This window comes from Arctopsyche grandis, chromosome 2, assembly GCF_051622035.1.
Source record: "Arctopsyche grandis isolate Sample6627 chromosome 2, ASM5162203v2, whole genome shotgun sequence".
Lineage (NCBI taxonomy): Eukaryota > Metazoa > Arthropoda > Insecta > Trichoptera > Hydropsychidae > Arctopsyche > Arctopsyche grandis.
The window spans coordinates 17,437,415-17,458,327 of NC_135356.1; the positions used below are offsets into that span (position 1 = coordinate 17,437,415).

The following is a 20,913-nucleotide window of genomic DNA, read 5'->3' on the forward strand; positions in this document are numbered from 1 at the left end:
TTATATATATGCTATAGTAAGAGTGTTAAGTTCGCTGATGTATACATTGTCTAGTATGTGTATGCATCGTCAAAATCATCTAGTAACAGTGTAGACGGAGACATAACATTTAACTACATAAATTTACCATAACCTAAAATCGTAGGTAATACGGATATATGTATGTATGTAGTTGCGAAACTTATATGTATTGTATATTGAATCTTGATAATTACTGTATATTTCTAATCCAACAATAAATTGTTTATTTGAATACAATCGGTTCTATTCTTGAAGATAAAATTCATTGAAAGAGTTACGTCAAACCAGCTTACATATATGTATGTATACAGCGGCAAGTGCATGAATTTACTGGCAAGTGTATACCTTGTCTAGTAAGAGTATTTGCGAAATCTAGCTTATCAAAGTTGGTGTGTGTATGTACTTACTAGACAAAGTATATATCTGCCTGACTTGAGGCTTTTACTGTAACATATATAAATAAAAAGGATAAAAGGGTTTGATGAATTTTTACAGATAAGTGATAGAGGCATTTAAGAAAAAAATGCATTTATTTCGATAACGAAATAACAACGATTATTATAAAAATACACAACAAATAAAAACAATAATACAATCAACAAATTATTAACAAACAAGACATGTCCGCGCGTTGTTGTAGCAAACATACAAATATATCATATATGATATATATATATATATATATATATATATATATATATATATATATATATATATATATATATATATATACATACATACATACATACATAGATATATATATATATATATATATATATATATATATATATATATATATATATATATATATATATATATATATATATATATATATATATATATATATATATATATATATATATATATATATATATATATATATATGTATATATAATAATAATATTATATACTATGGAAGCAAACAGGTTACATTTAATAATACATGTATAATACAGGTACATACAGTATGCTTACGATATAGTCGTCGATTACCCTATGATCAGTCAAGGATAGCTTAAAGTAGCTCGGGACAGAAAGGAAGAAGGATTTGGAGGAGGTGGTGGTGGAGGTGAACTACCTGGTGCAGTTTTGTCATGTTGAACTGCATAGGGCAGCACCTGTGAAGTTACAAGTGCATAGTTACAAATATATGTATGGCATCACATTACAAGGACATATAGGCGAGTGTCCCACTCGATCTTGGTGCCGAGCACTTTGTTAGTCCATTAACGACACCAACCGGACACACAAATTAAACTATTTTTACAAGGCGTGTTCTTGAATCAGCGGGCTGGTGTTGAGTTACGCCACTCATTTGGGAAATTGCCAAGGGGTGGACGCTTGTGAGACAGGTTGTTTCCCCTGAACTGGTGCGATTGGAACCGCTGATTGCTTGGCCTGTTTGTCTGATCGATCCCATCCGTGCTCGTGATGGTCATGGTGTTCGTGATGGTCGTGATGGTCTGGACTCGGGAACCACTCTGAAATTACTACAGGCTTCCATATTTTTTTCCATCCTGGAACCCAAATGTCTTTGTAGTCAGGTACCCATATCTGTTTCCACGCTTCTTTCCATTCCAACTTTTTGTCTGGTACCCAGATGAGTTTCTTAGATGGCTTCCAAATCTGCTTCCACGCTTCCTTCCATTCCAACTTTTTGTCTGGTACCCAGATGAGTTTCTTAGATGGCTTCCAAATTTGCTTCCATGCTTCTTTCCATGCTAGTTTCTTATCGTCGATCCATATCTGTTTCTTTTCTGTTCGCCACGTTTGCTTCCATTCTTCCTTCCAAGCAAGCTTCTTATCCGTGACCCAAATTTGCTTTTTAGCGGCTTTCCAATATTTCTTCCATAGAGGTTTCCACACGAGCTTCTTTTTCCACAAGTCGTGCGAAGTGTATTCCCATCCTTCGTGATCTTTACCTAAGAACTTTTCACCTGGAATGCCTACTTTGACCCATTCGGGTATCCAAATTTTTTTCCACGCTGGAACTTGTATATCTTTCCAGGCTGGCACTTGGATTTCCTTCCAAATCGGCACGTTAATTTTTTTCCAGTCAGGCACTTGGATCTCCTTCCAGGATGGAATCTTGATTGGTTTCCAAATGGGTTTCCAAATCTTTTTCCAATCTGGGATTTGGATATCTTTCCATGCGGCTACTTTCGTCGGCACCCAGATCGGCTTCCAGATTTTTTTCCATGCGGGAATTTGTATATCTTTCCACACAGCAACTTGAGTAGGCACCCAAACGGGTTTTTGGGTCTTTTTCCAATCAGGCTTCCAAATCTGTTTCTTGGCTGGCTTCCAAATTTTTTTCCATCCAGGCTTCCAGATCAACTTCTTCTTCCAGAATCCGGGGTCGTGATGGTCATGATGGTCATGATGATCATGATGCTCATCGTGGTGATGGTGGTCATCGTTACCAAAATTAAACGGTGCAGGGTAATCATATCCAACCTTCTTTTCTGCTACTTGCGACTGTTGCGCTTGCTGGTCTACAACTGCTTTGCATGTGACCAAAGACACGTGGACTATTACCGCTAGGGTAATCTGTGAACAAAGAAAAACATAATCTTTACATGGTTGTTTAAAATGATTCCAATTTTTTTAAACTATTAGTGGATTTATAGACACATGCAACGACGAAGATGAATAAAGAATGGGTGAATTGTCTGAACCGAGGGCACTAATAGGTGAAAGTACTGACGCAATTATTATAAATGTTACAGTGAAATTATAACAGCAGTGAAATCATAATTACACTAAAGTTTCAGTGGGTATAGTTATATTTTCAGAACGGAAATTACATATTCACTGGCCCTTTTAGTAAAATTATAATTTTTGACAGTTGAATGATACTTAAATACCTACTTAAGATTATTTTGTAGAATGATTTATGATCCAATAATTAATTGATATTATGTACTAAAGAAATAAAGTTTCTGATTGTGACGACCGTACTCACTACATGAGTCAGTGAAATTATAAATTCGCTGACAGTAGCAATTTCACTGTAACATAAACAACATGTATGACATTCAAAGGTGACATAACTAGCGATCAGAGTCACTACGTTATTTCTAAATTTCGCTTATATTATAAAATCTACATATTTTGCGGATTTGTTTGTCTCGTTCAATTAACCGGATGACTAATTCTCGACGAAGCCGATGTTTTTATGCATTTTTTTGGCGACATGCAAATACGTCGACACCGAGCATGGGCGGGTAAGAAGAGAATTTCAATTATGAAATTGACATTCGGACAAAGAAAATATTGCCCAATGTCGCAGTGTATCCTTGTTATGGAAGAGAAACGTAGATCGTGGGCAGACGATGTTAAAAAAAATAATCGGTGAAAACATGTTATGCAATCGTGCGAAAATCGATCGACTCAGGACATCTCTATTATTCGAATGTAAATTAGGCGCCATGTTGAATAATTCATACGATAAACGTATGCGGTTTACTATTATTGAATTTCTAACTAATTACCCGATGTTTCGAAAAGAAAATAAATTAAATTGATTATTATTTTTTGTAGGCAAATAGGCTTATGAATTAAATGTAATCTATATAATGATGTCAAAAGTATAAAAAAAAATTATAGTGATTAGTTAATTGTTCTCGTAAATATTTGGCATAAGTATTATTATGATAGAAATCCAATTTGTAGATAGTATAATATATAAGTGTACTCTATGATGCAATTGAAGTGTATAAAATGAAATAAAAAATAAATAAAAAAAATAATGATAAGGTCAAGTTGAATTGTAGCACGCTTGAACTTGCGCACACGCATGATTTAATTCAGTTGAATGAATCGCAGAATAATTATGCACGTTGGCAATCTATATACATATACATATATACGTAACTCACCTTCAGACGATCTCGTAGAGATGATCCTGAGCTTTCTATCCGGATGCTAGCTTAGCTACATAATTGCGTGAGTGAATACAAGTTAGCGCAACAACAAGCAAAATTCAATGCGCAAAAAATGTCACAAAAGTGCATTCGATACACTATACATACATATACATATGAAAAGGAAGGGCGCTGCAATGAAAGTGCATTTAAACGAACATAATTATGCTCACCCGCTGCGATTAGCGTGTATTATATTATGTAGAAAGTGTGTAGAAAAATTATGCGAATGCATTTGTGATATGGGTGCATCAAGTTTGTTATGTCATGGTGGTTGATATTCGCATAGTATATAGATAGTGATTTTTAATAATATTCAAATATGGGTACGATAATGTTTACTGTCATATTCGATCGGCGTGTGTATGTGAGTGTGTTTGTGTTTTATATTCGAGGTGAAAGAATGTCGTGTTTACACCGACGATAAGGAGATTCGATAAGTGTTCCTAATCAGAATTAGAATGTGTCGGAGATATGAAAAGTGAGTGAGTGCCTTTCTTTTCGTGAGGAAAGAGTCGTGAAAGTTCATCGATTTATTGATTTTGGCCACGCTGATCTCATAAACATACCCGGGTATACGTGTTTTGTGCGGACCATTGCGTAACCTGTTCATTATTGTTGCTGCGATAATAAATGATTTGAGACGTGCAAAAGTGTAGGTATACGTATAAACCTATATACGTAAGTATGCATGTACAATGTCCGCTTTCTTTTTTAATGTGTCACATCTAAATAACGCGACGAAATTATGCTAAAAAAGCACTAATTTGTTGAAAGTAGCCAAAGATGCATAGAAGACGATTTTGCTGTTTCAAGTTATTTTTGCCAAGGTTAGATATTAAGATCAATGTCGAGTTTATGTACAAGTTTGTTTGCGCAAAAAAAAAATATTCAAGATATAATAATATTATAATTCATGTTATGTTGCGTTTTTTTTTTAAAGTTGTTTTCGATTTCAATTCAAATTTTGAATGTTGTATGCGTCACCAGAGCTTAAAATCTTTAAGCTTTTAAAAATCACATTCTGAAGTATTTAGTGAGATATTTATAAATATGATATTTTTGTTTTTGTTGTTATGATGTTGAAAAAATCTACAAACGAGCAAATTGTGTCAGTTCGATACAAAAAATGCTTAGTAAATTAAGTTTTGACCACTTAATCACCATAAGCGCACCGGTGTGCGCTCTTTCGTGTTTAAGACCATGACTCTTCACAGTGAACTCTAAAAATATCCTGTGATACTAATGAAAAATAGTCAATATTTTTCCTTAGTTTGTTATATATTCAAGAGGTAGTGTCAAGGGTCGGCACTAAACACAAACAATAAAATAATCGAATCGGTTTCTAAAAACGCGTGGCGATTAAGTGGCTAAATATAATTAATTGTTTAGTAAAAAAGTGTGGAGGCATTGATTTGGAATTAACAAAATATTTAGTAATCCTATATTTACATTTAATAATAATGATCAAGTAGTAGAAGAAACAATATAAAAAGTTTATATATGTACATATGTCTATTGTGTATGTACATAATTTGTTAAGGCAATAAACATATATATATATATATATATATATATATATATATATATATATATATATATATATTAAATATGATAAAATACGATGGGGTTAATCAAAAAATTCGGAACGACTAAGTTTCATCTCTAAGTTGAGTGTTTTTTTGAAACTTAGATAGGTTCAAATTTAATTTACACTTGTGTGCGAAAAAATATGGTAAGGATAAAAAAAATTAAATAAAAAAGTACTTATAAAATGATAAAAAGAATCTTGGGGTTTAAATAATTTTTGACTTTTTGGTCTAAATTGGACGAATTGTCAATGTGTAACAAGTGAGAGACGGATTTATGTATGTATGTTCGGATTTTGAACATTGGATTAGTGGACACTTCCTCACTGCTGTCGAACACTAGAGTCACGAGGGTCGTGGTATGTTTAAGGGTTGTTAGTTTGTAGTGAAATAGTGACTGACCAGAGCGGTCCGCGTGGCGGTCATGGCTGCGGACTGTTGTCGCGGCTGTTGCGGCCGCTGCTGCTGCTGGAGCTGGTTAGTCTTTGCTACCAAGGAAAGTGGCCTTATGTAGTCCCCTGGATGGTGGGGCCACAACTGCCCCACTACTTTCGCTGCAAGGCCGTGTGCTGCCACTTTCGCTGCAAGGACGCTCGATAACTTCGATTCGAGACGAGGATTACCTCTTCTACAACCCTCTCGCAACTCAAATTTACTCATATCGACAAAATTCCTCTTCTTTCTGATGGGCAGTTTTTTTAATGGAGTTAGTTGCCTTTTGCTATGGTCAAATATGCTATCTGCACTGTGATTGGTATATAAAATTGAGTATTTATTTACAAGATGTAGACATGCATAAAAACAAAGAGTAAATATATAATATATATATACATAAAATCCGAGTCCAATACAGTACAGATTTTTACAAAGATAAACAAATGAAAAAGATAAATACAAGATAAACAAATGAAAAGGAAAAGAATAAAAGCTATAACATGACTAAATAGCACATTGCATAACTAAACTAAAGTGTTAAAATATTGGAAAAAGGTTATAAAATTGAATAGAAGAAGAAATGGATCAATCGGTCAAGATTCTCTTGATGTTAGTCCTGAATTAATGTAGGGAAATACCGAACAGATCAACCTCATTCAGCTCCCCGTTAACATACGATAAACACGTTGCAGATAAGAATATTTTTGGGAATTAGTATTGAAAGGATTAAGTGAAGAGAGTGCAACGTCTCTAAAATACCTAACTGTTACATTCGAAGTATATTTTCAGTTGAAATATATTCCAACTCATACTGTACATATGTATGTATATTGCAGTCATGCAAAATAAATCCCTAAAAATAATTTATAATACACCCATATACGTATACTAACTTGAAAAAACTGCATGCCATATGTAATATTCCGTTTGTTACAGACATTACTAACAAACTAACCAGTAGATTATATGACAGAATCACTAATAACCATACTAAAACACTTGTGAAGAGTCTCGGTGATTACAACAAAATGTCAATACCCTTCAGGTATATACTACACAGATTACCTAAACACAATCTGCTTCAGGTCATCGACTTTAGATTAATAATATTATGTATTAAATGTATTATGTGCTTTTAATTAATATTATGTATTAAATGTATTATGTGCATTTATAAAAATTATAAAAAGGTTTTTGATATTATAATAATATAATACTATGATTAGTAACCAAATTAAATTAAAATTGTAAAATAGAAAATTATCAGAAGATCAGTAGCTATTAAAATAAATATAAGATGTATTGTGAACATAATTTCGTAATAATAAAAAGCATTTAAAAATCAAAGCTACAGTGTTAAATCTATTTAGTGGATTGTGCATTGATAAACCGCAGAAAGTGCAGAATAGAGCAATGCGTGTAATTTTGAATGTGAGAAAACGTAAGAACGTTAGAAGTATGTTAGATGAATTGAAATGGTTGGATATTAGAAATAGTCTTAAATTAAGCACTTTAAAATTTGTATATAAGCTAGATAAGAATCTATTACCCAAATATTTTAATAATTACATAGTTAGGGATAGATATATACAATGTATGTACATACATAATCATAAAAGTAGAAATAGGAATAATTTAATTATAGGTAGAGCTAAGAAAACAAAAACTGCAGGAGGTGTTTTCCACGGTTCTAGCATACTTACTCTATGAACACATACCCCTCGGACACATACCCCCGGTTAAAAACCCTCTAGACATTAACCCCCCCATGTAAAAAACCCCCTCCCCCCGTCAAGGATAAAATTGTTTTATAAAAATTGACAGTATCTTTAATAAAAAGTCAGTATTAATTCTAATTTATTTCAGCCAGAAAAATACAGATTCAGAAATACAGATATTAATAATACATATATCAGATTCTTTATAAATAATAAATAATCAATAACAATAATTTAAAATTTACAAAGCTCCAAAATCAATTGTATTTTAATATCTTTTTCTTTTCCTTTTCTCGATTTTACAAATTCCATCATGGATAGTCTAAAAATATTTAAAATATAATAATAATATATGTATACTTCTATTAAAATTTACTTTCAATACCACAGAACGCAAACGCTAACTGGTGACTAAAAGTCTTTTAAATTCATATTTATTCTATTTACAACAATAAATTTAAATTAAATATTGTATATAAATTGAAATTCAATATGCTAGAGCATTCTACACTCAATTTATTATTATTTATTACTTTACTTTATTATTAATTATTTATTTCTATTTTTACACAATTTTTATCCATGGCGGGGTTATTTGCACGGGGGGGGGGGGGGGGGGTTAATGTCCAGGGGTTTTTTGGCTTGGGGGAAGTGTCCGGATACCCTTTTCCACAGAGGTGTTAAAATATATAATGCCCTTACTGAAAGCATTAGAGGTGCTAGTACCATTGGTGCTTTCTTGAGTGGTGTTAATGGATACCTCAGTGAAAGGTGATGTAATTATATGTATATTTAAGTTTAATAAAATGAAATGTTAAGAATTATATTATATCATTTTAGGGTCACTAATTATAGTTTTGTTAATTTTGTAAGTATGTTATATTATAGTTATTAGTTTTAGTTTAAAATTTTTAATTGATAAATATTCATTAACAATTTGCTATTTAACAATAATAAATAAACTGGCGTTTTAGGTCATTCATCGCAGTCGAATCTGCGGGCTGGGGTGTCGGGAGGGCTGAAGGAACGTAACGAGCCGTATTCTGGAAGTAAGAAGGAAGGAAAGTCACGACCTTCAGACATGAGGAAATCGACGAAGAAGAAGGTCATTCATATACGAATTCAACTAGTAAATTACATTTCTACAATCACAAATACACTTTCAACGATGTGCGCCAGTTGTATTCAGTCAGCTCTGATGTTATTACGAATGCTTTAGAATTCAATAACGCGCTAATATTTGCTGCGTATTACGAATTGTACTGTATTGCGATAACTCTAAGAATGTGTTCAAAACAAAAAAAAAGTGACTTTCCAACTCAATTTAATAGTCGAGTGACGTTTTCACGAAAATATAACCTCTCCATCTAGCCTGGTACCAACTTAAAGTTGATCAGTATTTTCAGTAATTCGCCATATGAATCAACTTACGTAGGTGAGACGAAATGTATTCCAACTAGTCAAAATCTATTACAACTGGAAGATACACTTCAACTGTTACATATATATATATATATATATATATATATATATATATATATATATATATATATATATATATATATATATATATATATATATATATATCATCATCATCATCATTTACAGCCATTCGCCATCCACTGCTGGATGAAGGCCTCTCCAACACGCTTCCACTCGTCTCTGTTTTGCGCAACACTCATCCATCTCATTCCGCACATTTTCCTAATTTCGTTCACCCATCTTCCTTGCGGTCTTCCTTTTACTCTTTTGCCTTCTCTCGGGTACCATTCAAGCACTTCGTTTGTCCACCTTTCGTCCATCCTCCTAGCTACGTGACCCGCCCATTGCCATTTCAATCTCTTCACTCTATCCACTATGTCCACTACCCTTGTCATATTTCTCACCCACGTGTTCCGCTTCCTGTCTTTCCTCGTTATGCCAAGCATACAGCGTTCCATACTTCTTTGAGTGCATTGGATTTTATTTTGCATCTTGGCGTTTAGTGTCCAAGTTTCACATCCATACGTCATCACTGGCAAAACGCATTGATCAAAGATCCTTTTCTTCAGGCAGAGTGGCATTTTTGATTTAAAAACAGCATTCATCCGTCCAAATGCACTCCACCCTAATTTCATACGTCTCTTTATCTCTTCATCTTTATTACCAGACATGTCAATTATTTGACCTAAATATAAATAATTATTTACTACTTCTACTGGTTTATCATCTAATGGGATGCTATCAGGCATGCAATACCTATTGAACATTAGTTTGGTCTTATCTACGTTAATTTTTAATCCTACTTTTCTACTTTCCCTGTCCAGCTGTGTTAGTCTGTTAAGTAGGTCAGCTGAATCACGAGCTATTAAAACTATATCGTCTGCGAACCGAAGGTGACTCAAGAAGCGACCGTTGATGCTTACTCCGGCTTTGTCCCATTCCAAGTTCCTGAAAACTCCCTCAAGCACCGCATTGAATAACTTGGGCGAGATTGTATCTCCTTGTCTTACTCCTTTTCTTATGCTAAATCTATCTGTACCTGAAAAAATTTTAACCGAAGCTGTGGCATTCTTATATATTGCAGCTAACAGCCCCACATAGGGTTCCGGTACTCCGGCATTGTGGCTCACTGTATCGAAGGCTTTCTCATAATCGACGAAACCTAGGCACAGTGGCCGTTGATATTCGTTGGCGCGCTCGATTAGTTCGCCAACTACTTGGAGGTGGTCCATTGTGCTGAAATTTGCCCTAAACCCTGCCTGCTCTATAGGTTGGTTCTCGTCGAGGATATTCTTCAGCCTTTCTGTAATAACCTTCGTGAAGAGCTTGTAGACCGCTGAAAGTAAACTAATGGGTCGGTAGTTCTTGATATCGCTTTTGTCGCCTTTTTTGTGTATTAAAATGATAGTTGCGTTATTCCATCCTTCTGGTATAGCTTGGTTCTGGATGCATTTGCTGAAAAGCCTAGCTAAGATATTATTTAGGGGGGAGCCGCCACATTTTAGTAAGTCAATGGGAATATTATCTTCCCCTGGGGTTTTACCGTTCTTTGCAGTTTTTAGCGCGGCCTCTACTTCGCTAGGCAATACTGCAGGAACCCTTTGGCCGTGTGTCGGTTCCAGAGCGGGGAATTGGCCGTTGTCGTTCTCGTATAGTTTTGCATAGAACGTGTAAACTCTGTCTATGATTTATTCTCTATTCCTAATTATTACTCCGCTCTCTGATCTGATTGCGATCATTTGGTTTTTGCCTAAGAAAAGATCCTGTTTGCACTTTTTCAGGCTACGGTTATTCTTAATGGTATTATATATATATATATATATATATATATATATATATATATATATATATATATATATATATATATATATATATATATATATATATATATATATATATATATATATATATATATATATAACTATATATATATATATATATATATATATATATATATATATATAGAATATATATATATATATATATATATATATATATATATATATATATATATATATATATATATATATATATATATATATATATATATATATATATATATATATATATATATATATATATATATATATATATATATATATTGTACAAGTTGCGGAATAGGTCCCTTACTACTGAATTTTGATAAATATCTTATTTATTACGTTGGAATCAAATATATTATATTTCTGAGCTTTTTCTCTTACTACCTCTCAAATAGTTCTATTATAATAAGAAAATTATTAAATATATATTAACAACAAAAATGTGTGAAATAGATAACTGCACCGTACATTGTGAACAACAAAAAGCTTAAAATAAAAATTAATTATGAATTTCGATATAAATTATTATTAAATTATGAGCTTTAAAATTGTATTGGGTGAATGTGAGTTATTATGATGTATGGAGGAGTACGCTTTTTTCATAAAGTTTTTATATATTTTTCTTAGATATAATTCGAGGTCTGTGATATAATTCGATATAAGGACCTGTGATATAATTCGAGGTCTTTTTGCACAGTTAATTTTTATTGTTCTACGTTTGATTTTCAAACTTGTTCACCAGCGCGAAAATTGTCGGTACTGTTGAGGCAGTTTGATTGTCATGAAATCTCTTAAACGCGTAAAAATTATATCAGGTAAGTCTTGTTTTCATGTATGTACTTTTCAATTATTTTAGTACTTTTTGTGATAGCATTCTAGGCCTTCCTGTGCGATTCTTGTCTCTAACTTATTCTTACTTTTCAAACTTGTTCGCTATGCATAAATTATTGATTCTGATGGGTTAGTTCGTATGCCATAAAATCTCATAAATCCTTTTATGTACAAGCATTTATTGATCTACTATTTTGCTGAAACAAGATTACAAAAATAAATTATATTTTTTTTAATATACTCAATGAATTCTTGCCACACTTTGTACATACATACATACATATGTATATAGCATTATGGTTTTAAATTTTTTATTTACTTTTTGGGAATTTCTAGAGAAATTGTTGAATTTTATAATGGAAAGGTTCAAAGTAAATACAAATACCAAAATTTGTAAAAAAAAAACAAAAAAAGTAACAAATACCAAAATTTGTCAAATGAATTTTGAAAACGAATATCGGATTTTTGTTGAACTTAAAAAGCATATCTTGAAAATGAAAAGGCAATGACTGAATGTTTTTATGATCAGCGTTGGAGGACAAGAATTAATTCTAACATAACTCCGAAAATCGTACTAAATAAATATTACATAATCATAATTTATTTCAGTGATTATTGGAATTGACAACTACCAGAATTGTTAACTTAATATTCTGTTGAAAAATAATGGGGTTGTAGTATAATAAGATTAAATATTAGAAATGTTTAAACTACATGTAGGTGCATAGCTGCATAACATTTAGCTACATATGTATGTACGTATATACATATGTATATTATATGTGTATGCGAATCAAATGCTTTTTGCATAACAGCTGGAGGCTATATACAGATTGTATACTAATTGTATACTATGGAAATTTTAAAAGAGTTGGAGAAGGAATATTTTTTTTAAATTTGTATTTATCGGTAAATATCGAACGTCTTTTCTAAAAACGGATTCGGTATTCCGATTTCCGTAGATTTTTATTGAATTATAAATAAGTTATTATTATATTTTACGAGTCTATTTGTCTACCTTTGATTATATTGTCTTTTTGAATAATTTTTGTAACAAATGCCGTAATATGCTGTATGTACATACATACATATGTATATCAGCTCGCTATATATTCATCCTGGGTCCCGTGCTTGTGTTCCTATTTCAACTGCTTTGTTACGGCACTGATCGTGACTACCTGTTAAATAATAGAATATCTTTTGATACTGTTGAAATTCAAGTCTCTTTAGAAAATGAATGGAACAAACAACACTTTTTTGAACTACATATGTAAGTGGCTCTGTGACACTCTTTTATTTACATACGTAATATTTTAGAGAGTTACCACCTAATTATGTGTAATAGGTACAGGTAATGATTTATTGATATTGTATAATATAATTGCAATTAATTAGAGGGACAATATACGTAAAAATTATCATTTTTCATAATTGTACCCTGGTTTATTGATTTTTAATCTTTTCAAGTTCTATTGGTTATAATTCTACTAGTGTTTTGGTTGTTGACAATTATAGCATGTGGACTCGTGCTCTAAAGATGCGATGTGACTTTTGACTTAATTTGTAAGTTTTGTGCTTCACCGCGCGTTGAAGTTTCACTTTTCAGGTATTGTGTACTTGTGGTTTTACTCGGCTTCACTCGGTATTTTTAATATAGACAGCTTAAACACGGCAAAACAGTCTAATAGTAAACATTAATTTGTTTTTTTTATTAAATTTATTTGAATCGAAAAAAAATAATTTTCGACGATATCGATGTCGTCGTCATAGAAACTTTGATATGTTTTCGATGCTCCCAACAAACCTTACAAAGTCTCTTTCGAAATTATACATATATAAAGACGTGATTTTGGCCGGCTTCGCTCGGTATTTGTAATATAAACAACTTAAACATGGCAAAACAATCTAATAGTAAACATTCATTTGTTTTTTTATTAAATTTATTTGAATCGAAAAAAAAATAATATTCAACGATATCGATATCGTGGTCATAGAAACTTTGATTTGTTTCCGATGCTCCCAAAAAACTTTTAAGCCTTACATACATACAAATTTTCTTTCCAAATTATATATTAGATATGTATGTATTTTATTTTGTACTAGTTGTTTTACCCGGCTTCGCTCAGTATTTAAATCAGTTCGCTTATTTCATATAATTTGTTTTATTAGTTTGTTTTATTACTAATTGTTTTACCTGGCTTCGCTCATTATTTGTAATATAAATAGCCTAAACATGGCGAATCTAATAGTAAATATTCATTTGTTTTTTTATTAAATTTATTTGAATCTAAAAAAAAATAATATTCAACCAATCGAATCGTCGACATAGAAGATTTGACTTGTTTTGTTCCCAAACCAATGACATATGTACATTGTACATACAAAGTCTCTTTCGAAATTATATATTAGATGTTGTTTAACATTGAAAGGCCAACGATTAATTTCAAATGAAAAGATGATACACAGAAAAGTCTTTCGAAACATCTAAATCTACTTAGTCAGGTGGAAATGACGTTGAGTGACAGATGGCCTTGCGTGGAGTGCGGGAGCAAGGGCCGTTGCACGCGTGGTCCCTTTAACTCCCACGTGTACCTTTTGCATTTTTATTCTCATTTCTATTTGGGAGTCATCAATCAAGCTGACCTCTGATTTTCTACACTCGTCACTTTCGTTTTCCTAGTACGATTACATACATACATACAGACATATATATGTACATACATATACTCAACGAATATGTAGCCTGAAAGCCGACATTGCGCAACCGCAACACTGATTCTTTGATCGCCCCGATTTCACATGCTGATATTACTTACTAGCACCTACAGCTAGTTTTCTTTGGCTGTTAAAAATAGCCATAAATGATGGTTACTTTTCACATGAACGACTTTAAGTAATGATTTCTTTGAAAGCCGTAATGTGCCATTAATCCTTTGTGGTCGGAGCGTCATTTGGGCTTAGGTATTTAGCTTTGACAATATAAGCGGATCTTGTCGGCTTAGCTAATTTCCTTAGTATTGTTACGTACGCCGTGGATTGAGCGAATTGTACTTAGACCACCGGATATCTGTTATCGGTTAACTAAATGCATGCACTTACTTCCAAAGATTATATCTGGACTCTAAGTGCATTTAGGCTAAACAATGAAGATCCAATGTCTTGGAAATACATATCCGAATACGTGACTATACAACAGGTAAACAGATTAGGCGTCCTGAGAGATCTACCCTTTATAAGGCGGTACGTAGGCGATATAATTGATTCTGGACGGAGCAGTGACAGTGTGTGTAACTCCTTAATCATCAATAAATGCTGTGAAACGACTGTTGGCCTTTAACTTGGATCCTCCACCCACCCCCGTACGCAACAGTATATTTTATAAAATAATTAATATTCAGATGTTTTTTTATAAAATGCGTACATACATACATAGTATATAAATACAAATGTTTGCTTTGTAGAAACCTAATGTGTAATATAGTTAGTAACTAGCGCGGGTGTGACTTGTTGTAATTTATCTTGTTACTATTGGACACACGCTACTTAAAAATCATGTCAACGGTTGCAATAGTCTTTGTTTGAGTTTCGGTAATGTTATATTATATAACGGTGGGCATTCTCACGCTAATGTGCATCATTACGTTTGGCCTGGACCCTGTCAAACCTGTACGCGACCGGACATTTTCGCTTTTATGTAACGGGGTCGTTTTGGACCCGCGGACAAGTTCCGCTAATTAAATTTCACATTGGCGGTTCAACTACCAAGAAACTTAAAAGAGATCCATATCCATTTTCTAATTCCGACGAGGTTGATTTACATGTATGTCCGTTCTATTATGTAACTGTTATCGTATTCGACTTTAATCGAACGAATGTTAATGCGGTTCTATCGAGTGGAAGCTATTCTGTTCAAGGTTTTCGAATTATTTTTGTTTGGGTTTTCAAACATACATATGTACATACTTATTCAAATATTAAAAAATTTCATGCACTATTTTCTTATTTTAAATAAATTAATAAAATAAGTAATTTGTTGCTGATTTGGATCTGTAACCACTTCAATTTAATGCCTACTGTTTAAATGTCCATATGTACATATATGTTTCAGTGAAATCATATTAACACTGACGCTTCAGTGAATATATGTATATCTAATTACACATTCACTGGATATTGTTATATTTTCACTGATTCCTATTAATGAAATTACTAGGAAGAATTTTTGACAGTTGAATAATAGTGAAATACCAATTTAAGATTATTTTATAGAATGCTTTATGATACAATAATTAATTGATATTATGTAGGTATCTACTTTTAAAAAGTTTCTGTTTACGACGACCCAAATGACGCTTTTATATTCACCCCAAACTGAATGATACACACGTATTGTCGTCGAAATAGAAGAATACTTTATTTTCATTTAACATTTTGAGTTCACTTATTTCTAAAATTTCTAAGAACTAGTTTTAATAATAAATAAAACTTAAGTTATAAAAAAACACTTTGCTTTGTTAATATTTCTCAATTTATTGAATTATAAATCTATTGTTAATTCTATTTGTCAATTATATTTTTTAATTCCATCTCATTTTTAAGTACATCAGTACTTACTACTTGAGCCAGTGAAATTATAAGTTCACAAACTATAACAATATCACTGTAACATATACATATGTATGTACATACATATCTACCTAAAACTGAAATATTAAACTATTGGTAAATATAAGAATATTAATACGTTGCTATTTAATAATAACTACTTATATATTTTTATTGATAAAAGAGCAAAAGATTAAATTTTATTTTAAAAACTACATTTGTACATACATACATATGTATCGGTTGAAAGTGGAAAGTATCCTGCTTTACACCAAGTTCCAAAGCTCAGGTAGTGTTGATGAAATATGCTGTAATATTTTTGTTGTTTCAGTGAAATATCATAGATATTACATATATGTACGTTGATGCCTACAAATAGTCATAAGCAAAGATCGGTGTTGGAACGATACTTTTGGCATCAAAAATGGTTCACTATTGCCAACCATGCTTTTTAACTCTCTTGCTTTGTATATTAATGGAGCGGTCTATTGTTATTTGACAAGCACCTAGACAACGCCGAAGACTAGTCATTACTAAGGATCAGCGCCAGAGTATTTTTGCCAAAAAAAATGGGTTCACCATTGTCAATTTATATTGTAAACCTTTTTTTTTCTCTAGCTTTGCAGGACAATAGTAATCAACCCTCTTTCCTGGGAAACAGAACCCAAGCGCTGAAGTCTGGTCATAACTAGGCTACGGATAGAGACAGCGCTTTTTCCAGGAATTGGGGCGGTTTGGCTCTATTTACAAAAGCTAGAGTACAAAAAAAAAGGTTGGGCGAACCTTTTACAATAATTGAACAATAGCATTTACAACAATTGAACAATAAACGGCGCGCTGTGGATCCGGCCACTAGTCATAACTAAAGAGCGGACCCAGAGCGCGCTGTTCATTGTTCACATGTTGTAAATGCATTGTTAAAGGTTTGCCGAACCTTTTTTACAAAGCATTTACAATAATGGAACAATAGACGGCGCGCTTCCGGTCCTACCTGTAGTCATAACACTCATAACTCATGATTAAAAATCGTATACAAGTGTTTTTTTTCTTAGAAATGGTCAGTTTCTTAGAAAAACCGTTAGTGTTCAGAGCAAGAGGTCAAAAAAAGCTTCTAAAAACATGTCCTTTCTAAAAAATTGACAATAGATCGTGTAGTGGAAGACTCGTGTAGTCGATCTCTGATAAAGTGATAAATAGAGATAGGCTTTGGAACTTGGCAATGACCTTTGTGGGCGGGGCAACTTGCCAAAGGGCCGTATTGGTAACACATTCTATGAATTTAATAACATCCAAAGATTAGCGGAAATACATATAAGAAACAACGTTGTCTTCTTCCACTATCAACCCAACGAGTACATGATTTTTTTTTTAATTAGTCAGATGGAGAATTTTGGCCCTCGCGGTTCCTAGATACTAAATAATATTCAATACTACATAATATCAGATGTCCATCGATTTGGTGCTAATACTTAAAGCTAATATCATGTTCACTTCTTCTTTAAAAACAGTTTTAATGTTATAAATTATAATAATTCCCTGAAAAATATAAAGCAGTTGCTTTGTTCGGCCCGCAAAATTTGTTTGGCTCTTTTACTGAGCAATTTTTGTAATCCACCTGTATATGACCTCTGGTCATAAGTTACATATGTCAAAACTTGGCTTAATATTACTACCTTTAATCGCACGGGTTTGTATCGCTAATTTGGGAAAGAATACATTCGTTCGAGCGATTACCACCAATTCAGTGATTCATTGTATCGCTCAAGAATTGATTAATCGGTCTTAATGATTGATCGGCGAATCGTGACGGCGTCATTAATTGATGTTATCTTGATCTTAGCACGTCGTAGGTACATATGTATGTATGTATGTACATATATATGAATATTATTATGTGTACTGTTACCGACAATGTGTATATTTTTGACATTATATACAACATACATACATATATCGACATCCATCAAATACTCATTATGATCTTAATTTGGTACCATTTTAGTTGGGTTTAGGGTGGTGAACAATTTTTTGGATGTATTGTTTATTTGATGAATTATGATTATTTTGATTTATTTTTAAATCGGTATTGTTTTGTCAGATGCAATTTTGAGATCAAATATCTTATATCAAATATCAAATATCTAAATATATATACATATATGTACTTAATACTAATGTGTATAATCTATTGATAACATTTTGAGTTCTTAAAGTATCTGTTATTTTAACGAATTAAGGTAAGATTAATAATTGAGAAGTGTGGCACGGGACGTGCTCATGGTTTCATTATTATTTATTTATTTTTATATAAATGTACTTATTATTAACTGGTAGATTTCTGTACGCACCGTGTTAAAAAATAAGAGTAAATATGAGTATAAGCACTCAACAGAACTTCTGTATTACCCACATTGCCATTGACATAAACAAAAAAAAAAAACACACAAGAAATTGACAGAGATGAAGAATATAAGCGCTAACGAACTTGTGTATTAATTGTCAGTACTGATATATCTGCATTATCTACATATGTGTGTATATTTGCATGTGAGTTGTTTGTTTTATATGTATAGATGTATTTTTTTTTATCTCACTCGCAGTTGAGTAACTTTCTCTAAGATTTTATATATTATATATAATATACATATGCATATGTAGCCGTGTGGCAAAAACCAAAAACATTGATCGGACAAACAAGGCGTGCGGTCAAACTAGATGTGGTCTAACTCGAGTGGGTTACGTCGATACGCGAAAATTACGCAGCTATATGCTAATGGAGTACATATGTACGTTCGGTCACTTTGGACGATTTGAATCGCTTTTCCAATTTTATTACCATTTCTATTTCTTCCTCGTGTGTGTTGTGCGCTTAATTCAATTTAGATACATATCTTATGTTTTGAACCTGGTGGTGGCGTGCCGTGCGGAATAACAAGATAGCCCAGTTTTGCACAGATTTAATATTTATTTATGTTGTATATGAAAGTGGTTCACAGAGAGCGCAAATTATTTGTTTGTTTGGGAGATGTTATTAAGATGCCAGAAGTCAAAATTCCGTTATCTGACTTTAATTGTTTATGAATCGTTGAAATATAATATGTTGATGAATTATAATCATAGGTTAGAACTTGATTAAACAGTGTGATTTCGAGGTTGAATATTAAAAAAAAATGTTTCTGTCTATTAATCGATATATGAGCCGTTATATTTGAAAGTGGCAGAAGTCTATTTTTCAGTTCCAAGACCACTATTTATGTTTGACTTAATTCAAAAATTGTTATCACTTCTTTTAACTCGATATGTCATACATAAAATAAACATACATATTAGAGGCCGCCAGTATTTTTAAATATTGTTAAACGCAAAACATTATATTTAATTTTTTACGAAATATTTCTCGAAATGAAGAAAGGTGACCTTATGCCACTTTCAAATATAACGGCTCATCTAAAATACTTCCAATCGATGTGTCTATCAATGAAAAAGTCTTGAAATTTGATGCGTTATTTTTTCTAATATTTATGTATCTATTATATGAAAATGTGTGTAGTTTAAAACAATCGCGGGTAGTGAAATTTATTAGCATAAAAGTGTGTAATTCTTTTTAATGATAATCCAAGAAATTAAAAAAAATGCAGGTATTCTGTAATGCGCCGTTGGGTTGGGAATTACTGTTTTACGTATAGATGCCATTGTTCAAGTATATATGTATGTATATACATACACATTTATGTCTGTAGCGTTCGTAATATGTGCTAAAAATTTACGATTGCGAAAATAAACAAAATGCTATTGGCAAACTGGTTTCGGAATAAGACATACATATCTTCACTTTTGCAGATAAGATTGCATCTTGCATCAAGGATAAGGTCAATGAAATGTTTTGAGAGCAAACAACCACGTTATTTACCGGTTATATGTAATCGAGTTACTTAAAATATTTCTATTTCATTTTTTAAATAGGATTATTTTAATATGCATTTATATATTGGCTCACATTTTTTGAAGAAATATATATTTTTTGGCATTCCAATAAGTTTTTTTTTAAACTTTTAACAATTTTTCTTTTGACTATTCTGAAGAAAAATACACAATTAATTTCATTATATCACATGTTTGTTGATTTTATTTTGAAAACGGGACAAGGATTTTGATAAATAGAAGCTGATTTTAGTGAAGTAATCTAATATATAATTTATATGTAAGTATATATGTACATATGTAATGTTGGTCGGTAACATCGAAAACAAATCGAAGTTTCTATGACGATTCGATATATATTTTTTTCAATTCAAAAAAAATTAATAAAAAAACAAATTAATATTTACTATTAGATTCGCCATATTTAAGCTGTTTATATTACAAATACTGAGCGAAGCCGGGTAAAACAACTTTGATTTGTTACCAACCAACATTACATACTTAAAAAGTCTCTTTCGAAATTATACATATATTAGATGCATAATAGTCTGTTTTCAACAGT

General features: G+C 32.0%; 1 protein-coding gene across 1 annotated transcript; it reads right to left on the reverse strand.

Moving 5' to 3' along the window:
* Nucleotides 1-1,025: 1,025 nt before the first annotated feature.
* On the reverse strand, nt 1,026-6,196 carry LOC143922299 (uncharacterized). Its single transcript, XM_077445525.1, has 4 exons — nt 5,939-6,196; nt 1,690-2,571; nt 1,405-1,629; nt 1,026-1,139 (listed from the first exon to the last, which is right to left on the reverse strand). Exons 1-4 carry the CDS (start codon nt 6,194-6,196, stop codon nt 1,026-1,028), a joined length of 1,479 nt encoding a protein of 492 aa, XP_077301651.1.
* Between the last annotated feature and the right edge of the window lie 14,717 nt (nt 6,197-20,913).

Bases quoted from the DNA above. Each gene is read 5' to 3' on its own strand.
- LOC143922299 (XM_077445525.1), bottom strand. From the start codon at position 6,196: ATGAGTAAATTTGAGTTGCGAGAGGGTTGTAGAAGAGGTAATCCTCGT. The intron at 2,572-5,938 runs GTCAGTCACTAT...CTTTGTTCACAG, and splicing joins CCGCCACGCGGACCGCTCTG to ATTACCCTAGCGGTAATAGT. The intron at 1,630-1,689 runs GTACCAGACAAA...AAGCCATCTAAG, and splicing joins CATCTAAGAAACTCATCTGG to AAACTCATCTGGGTACCAGA.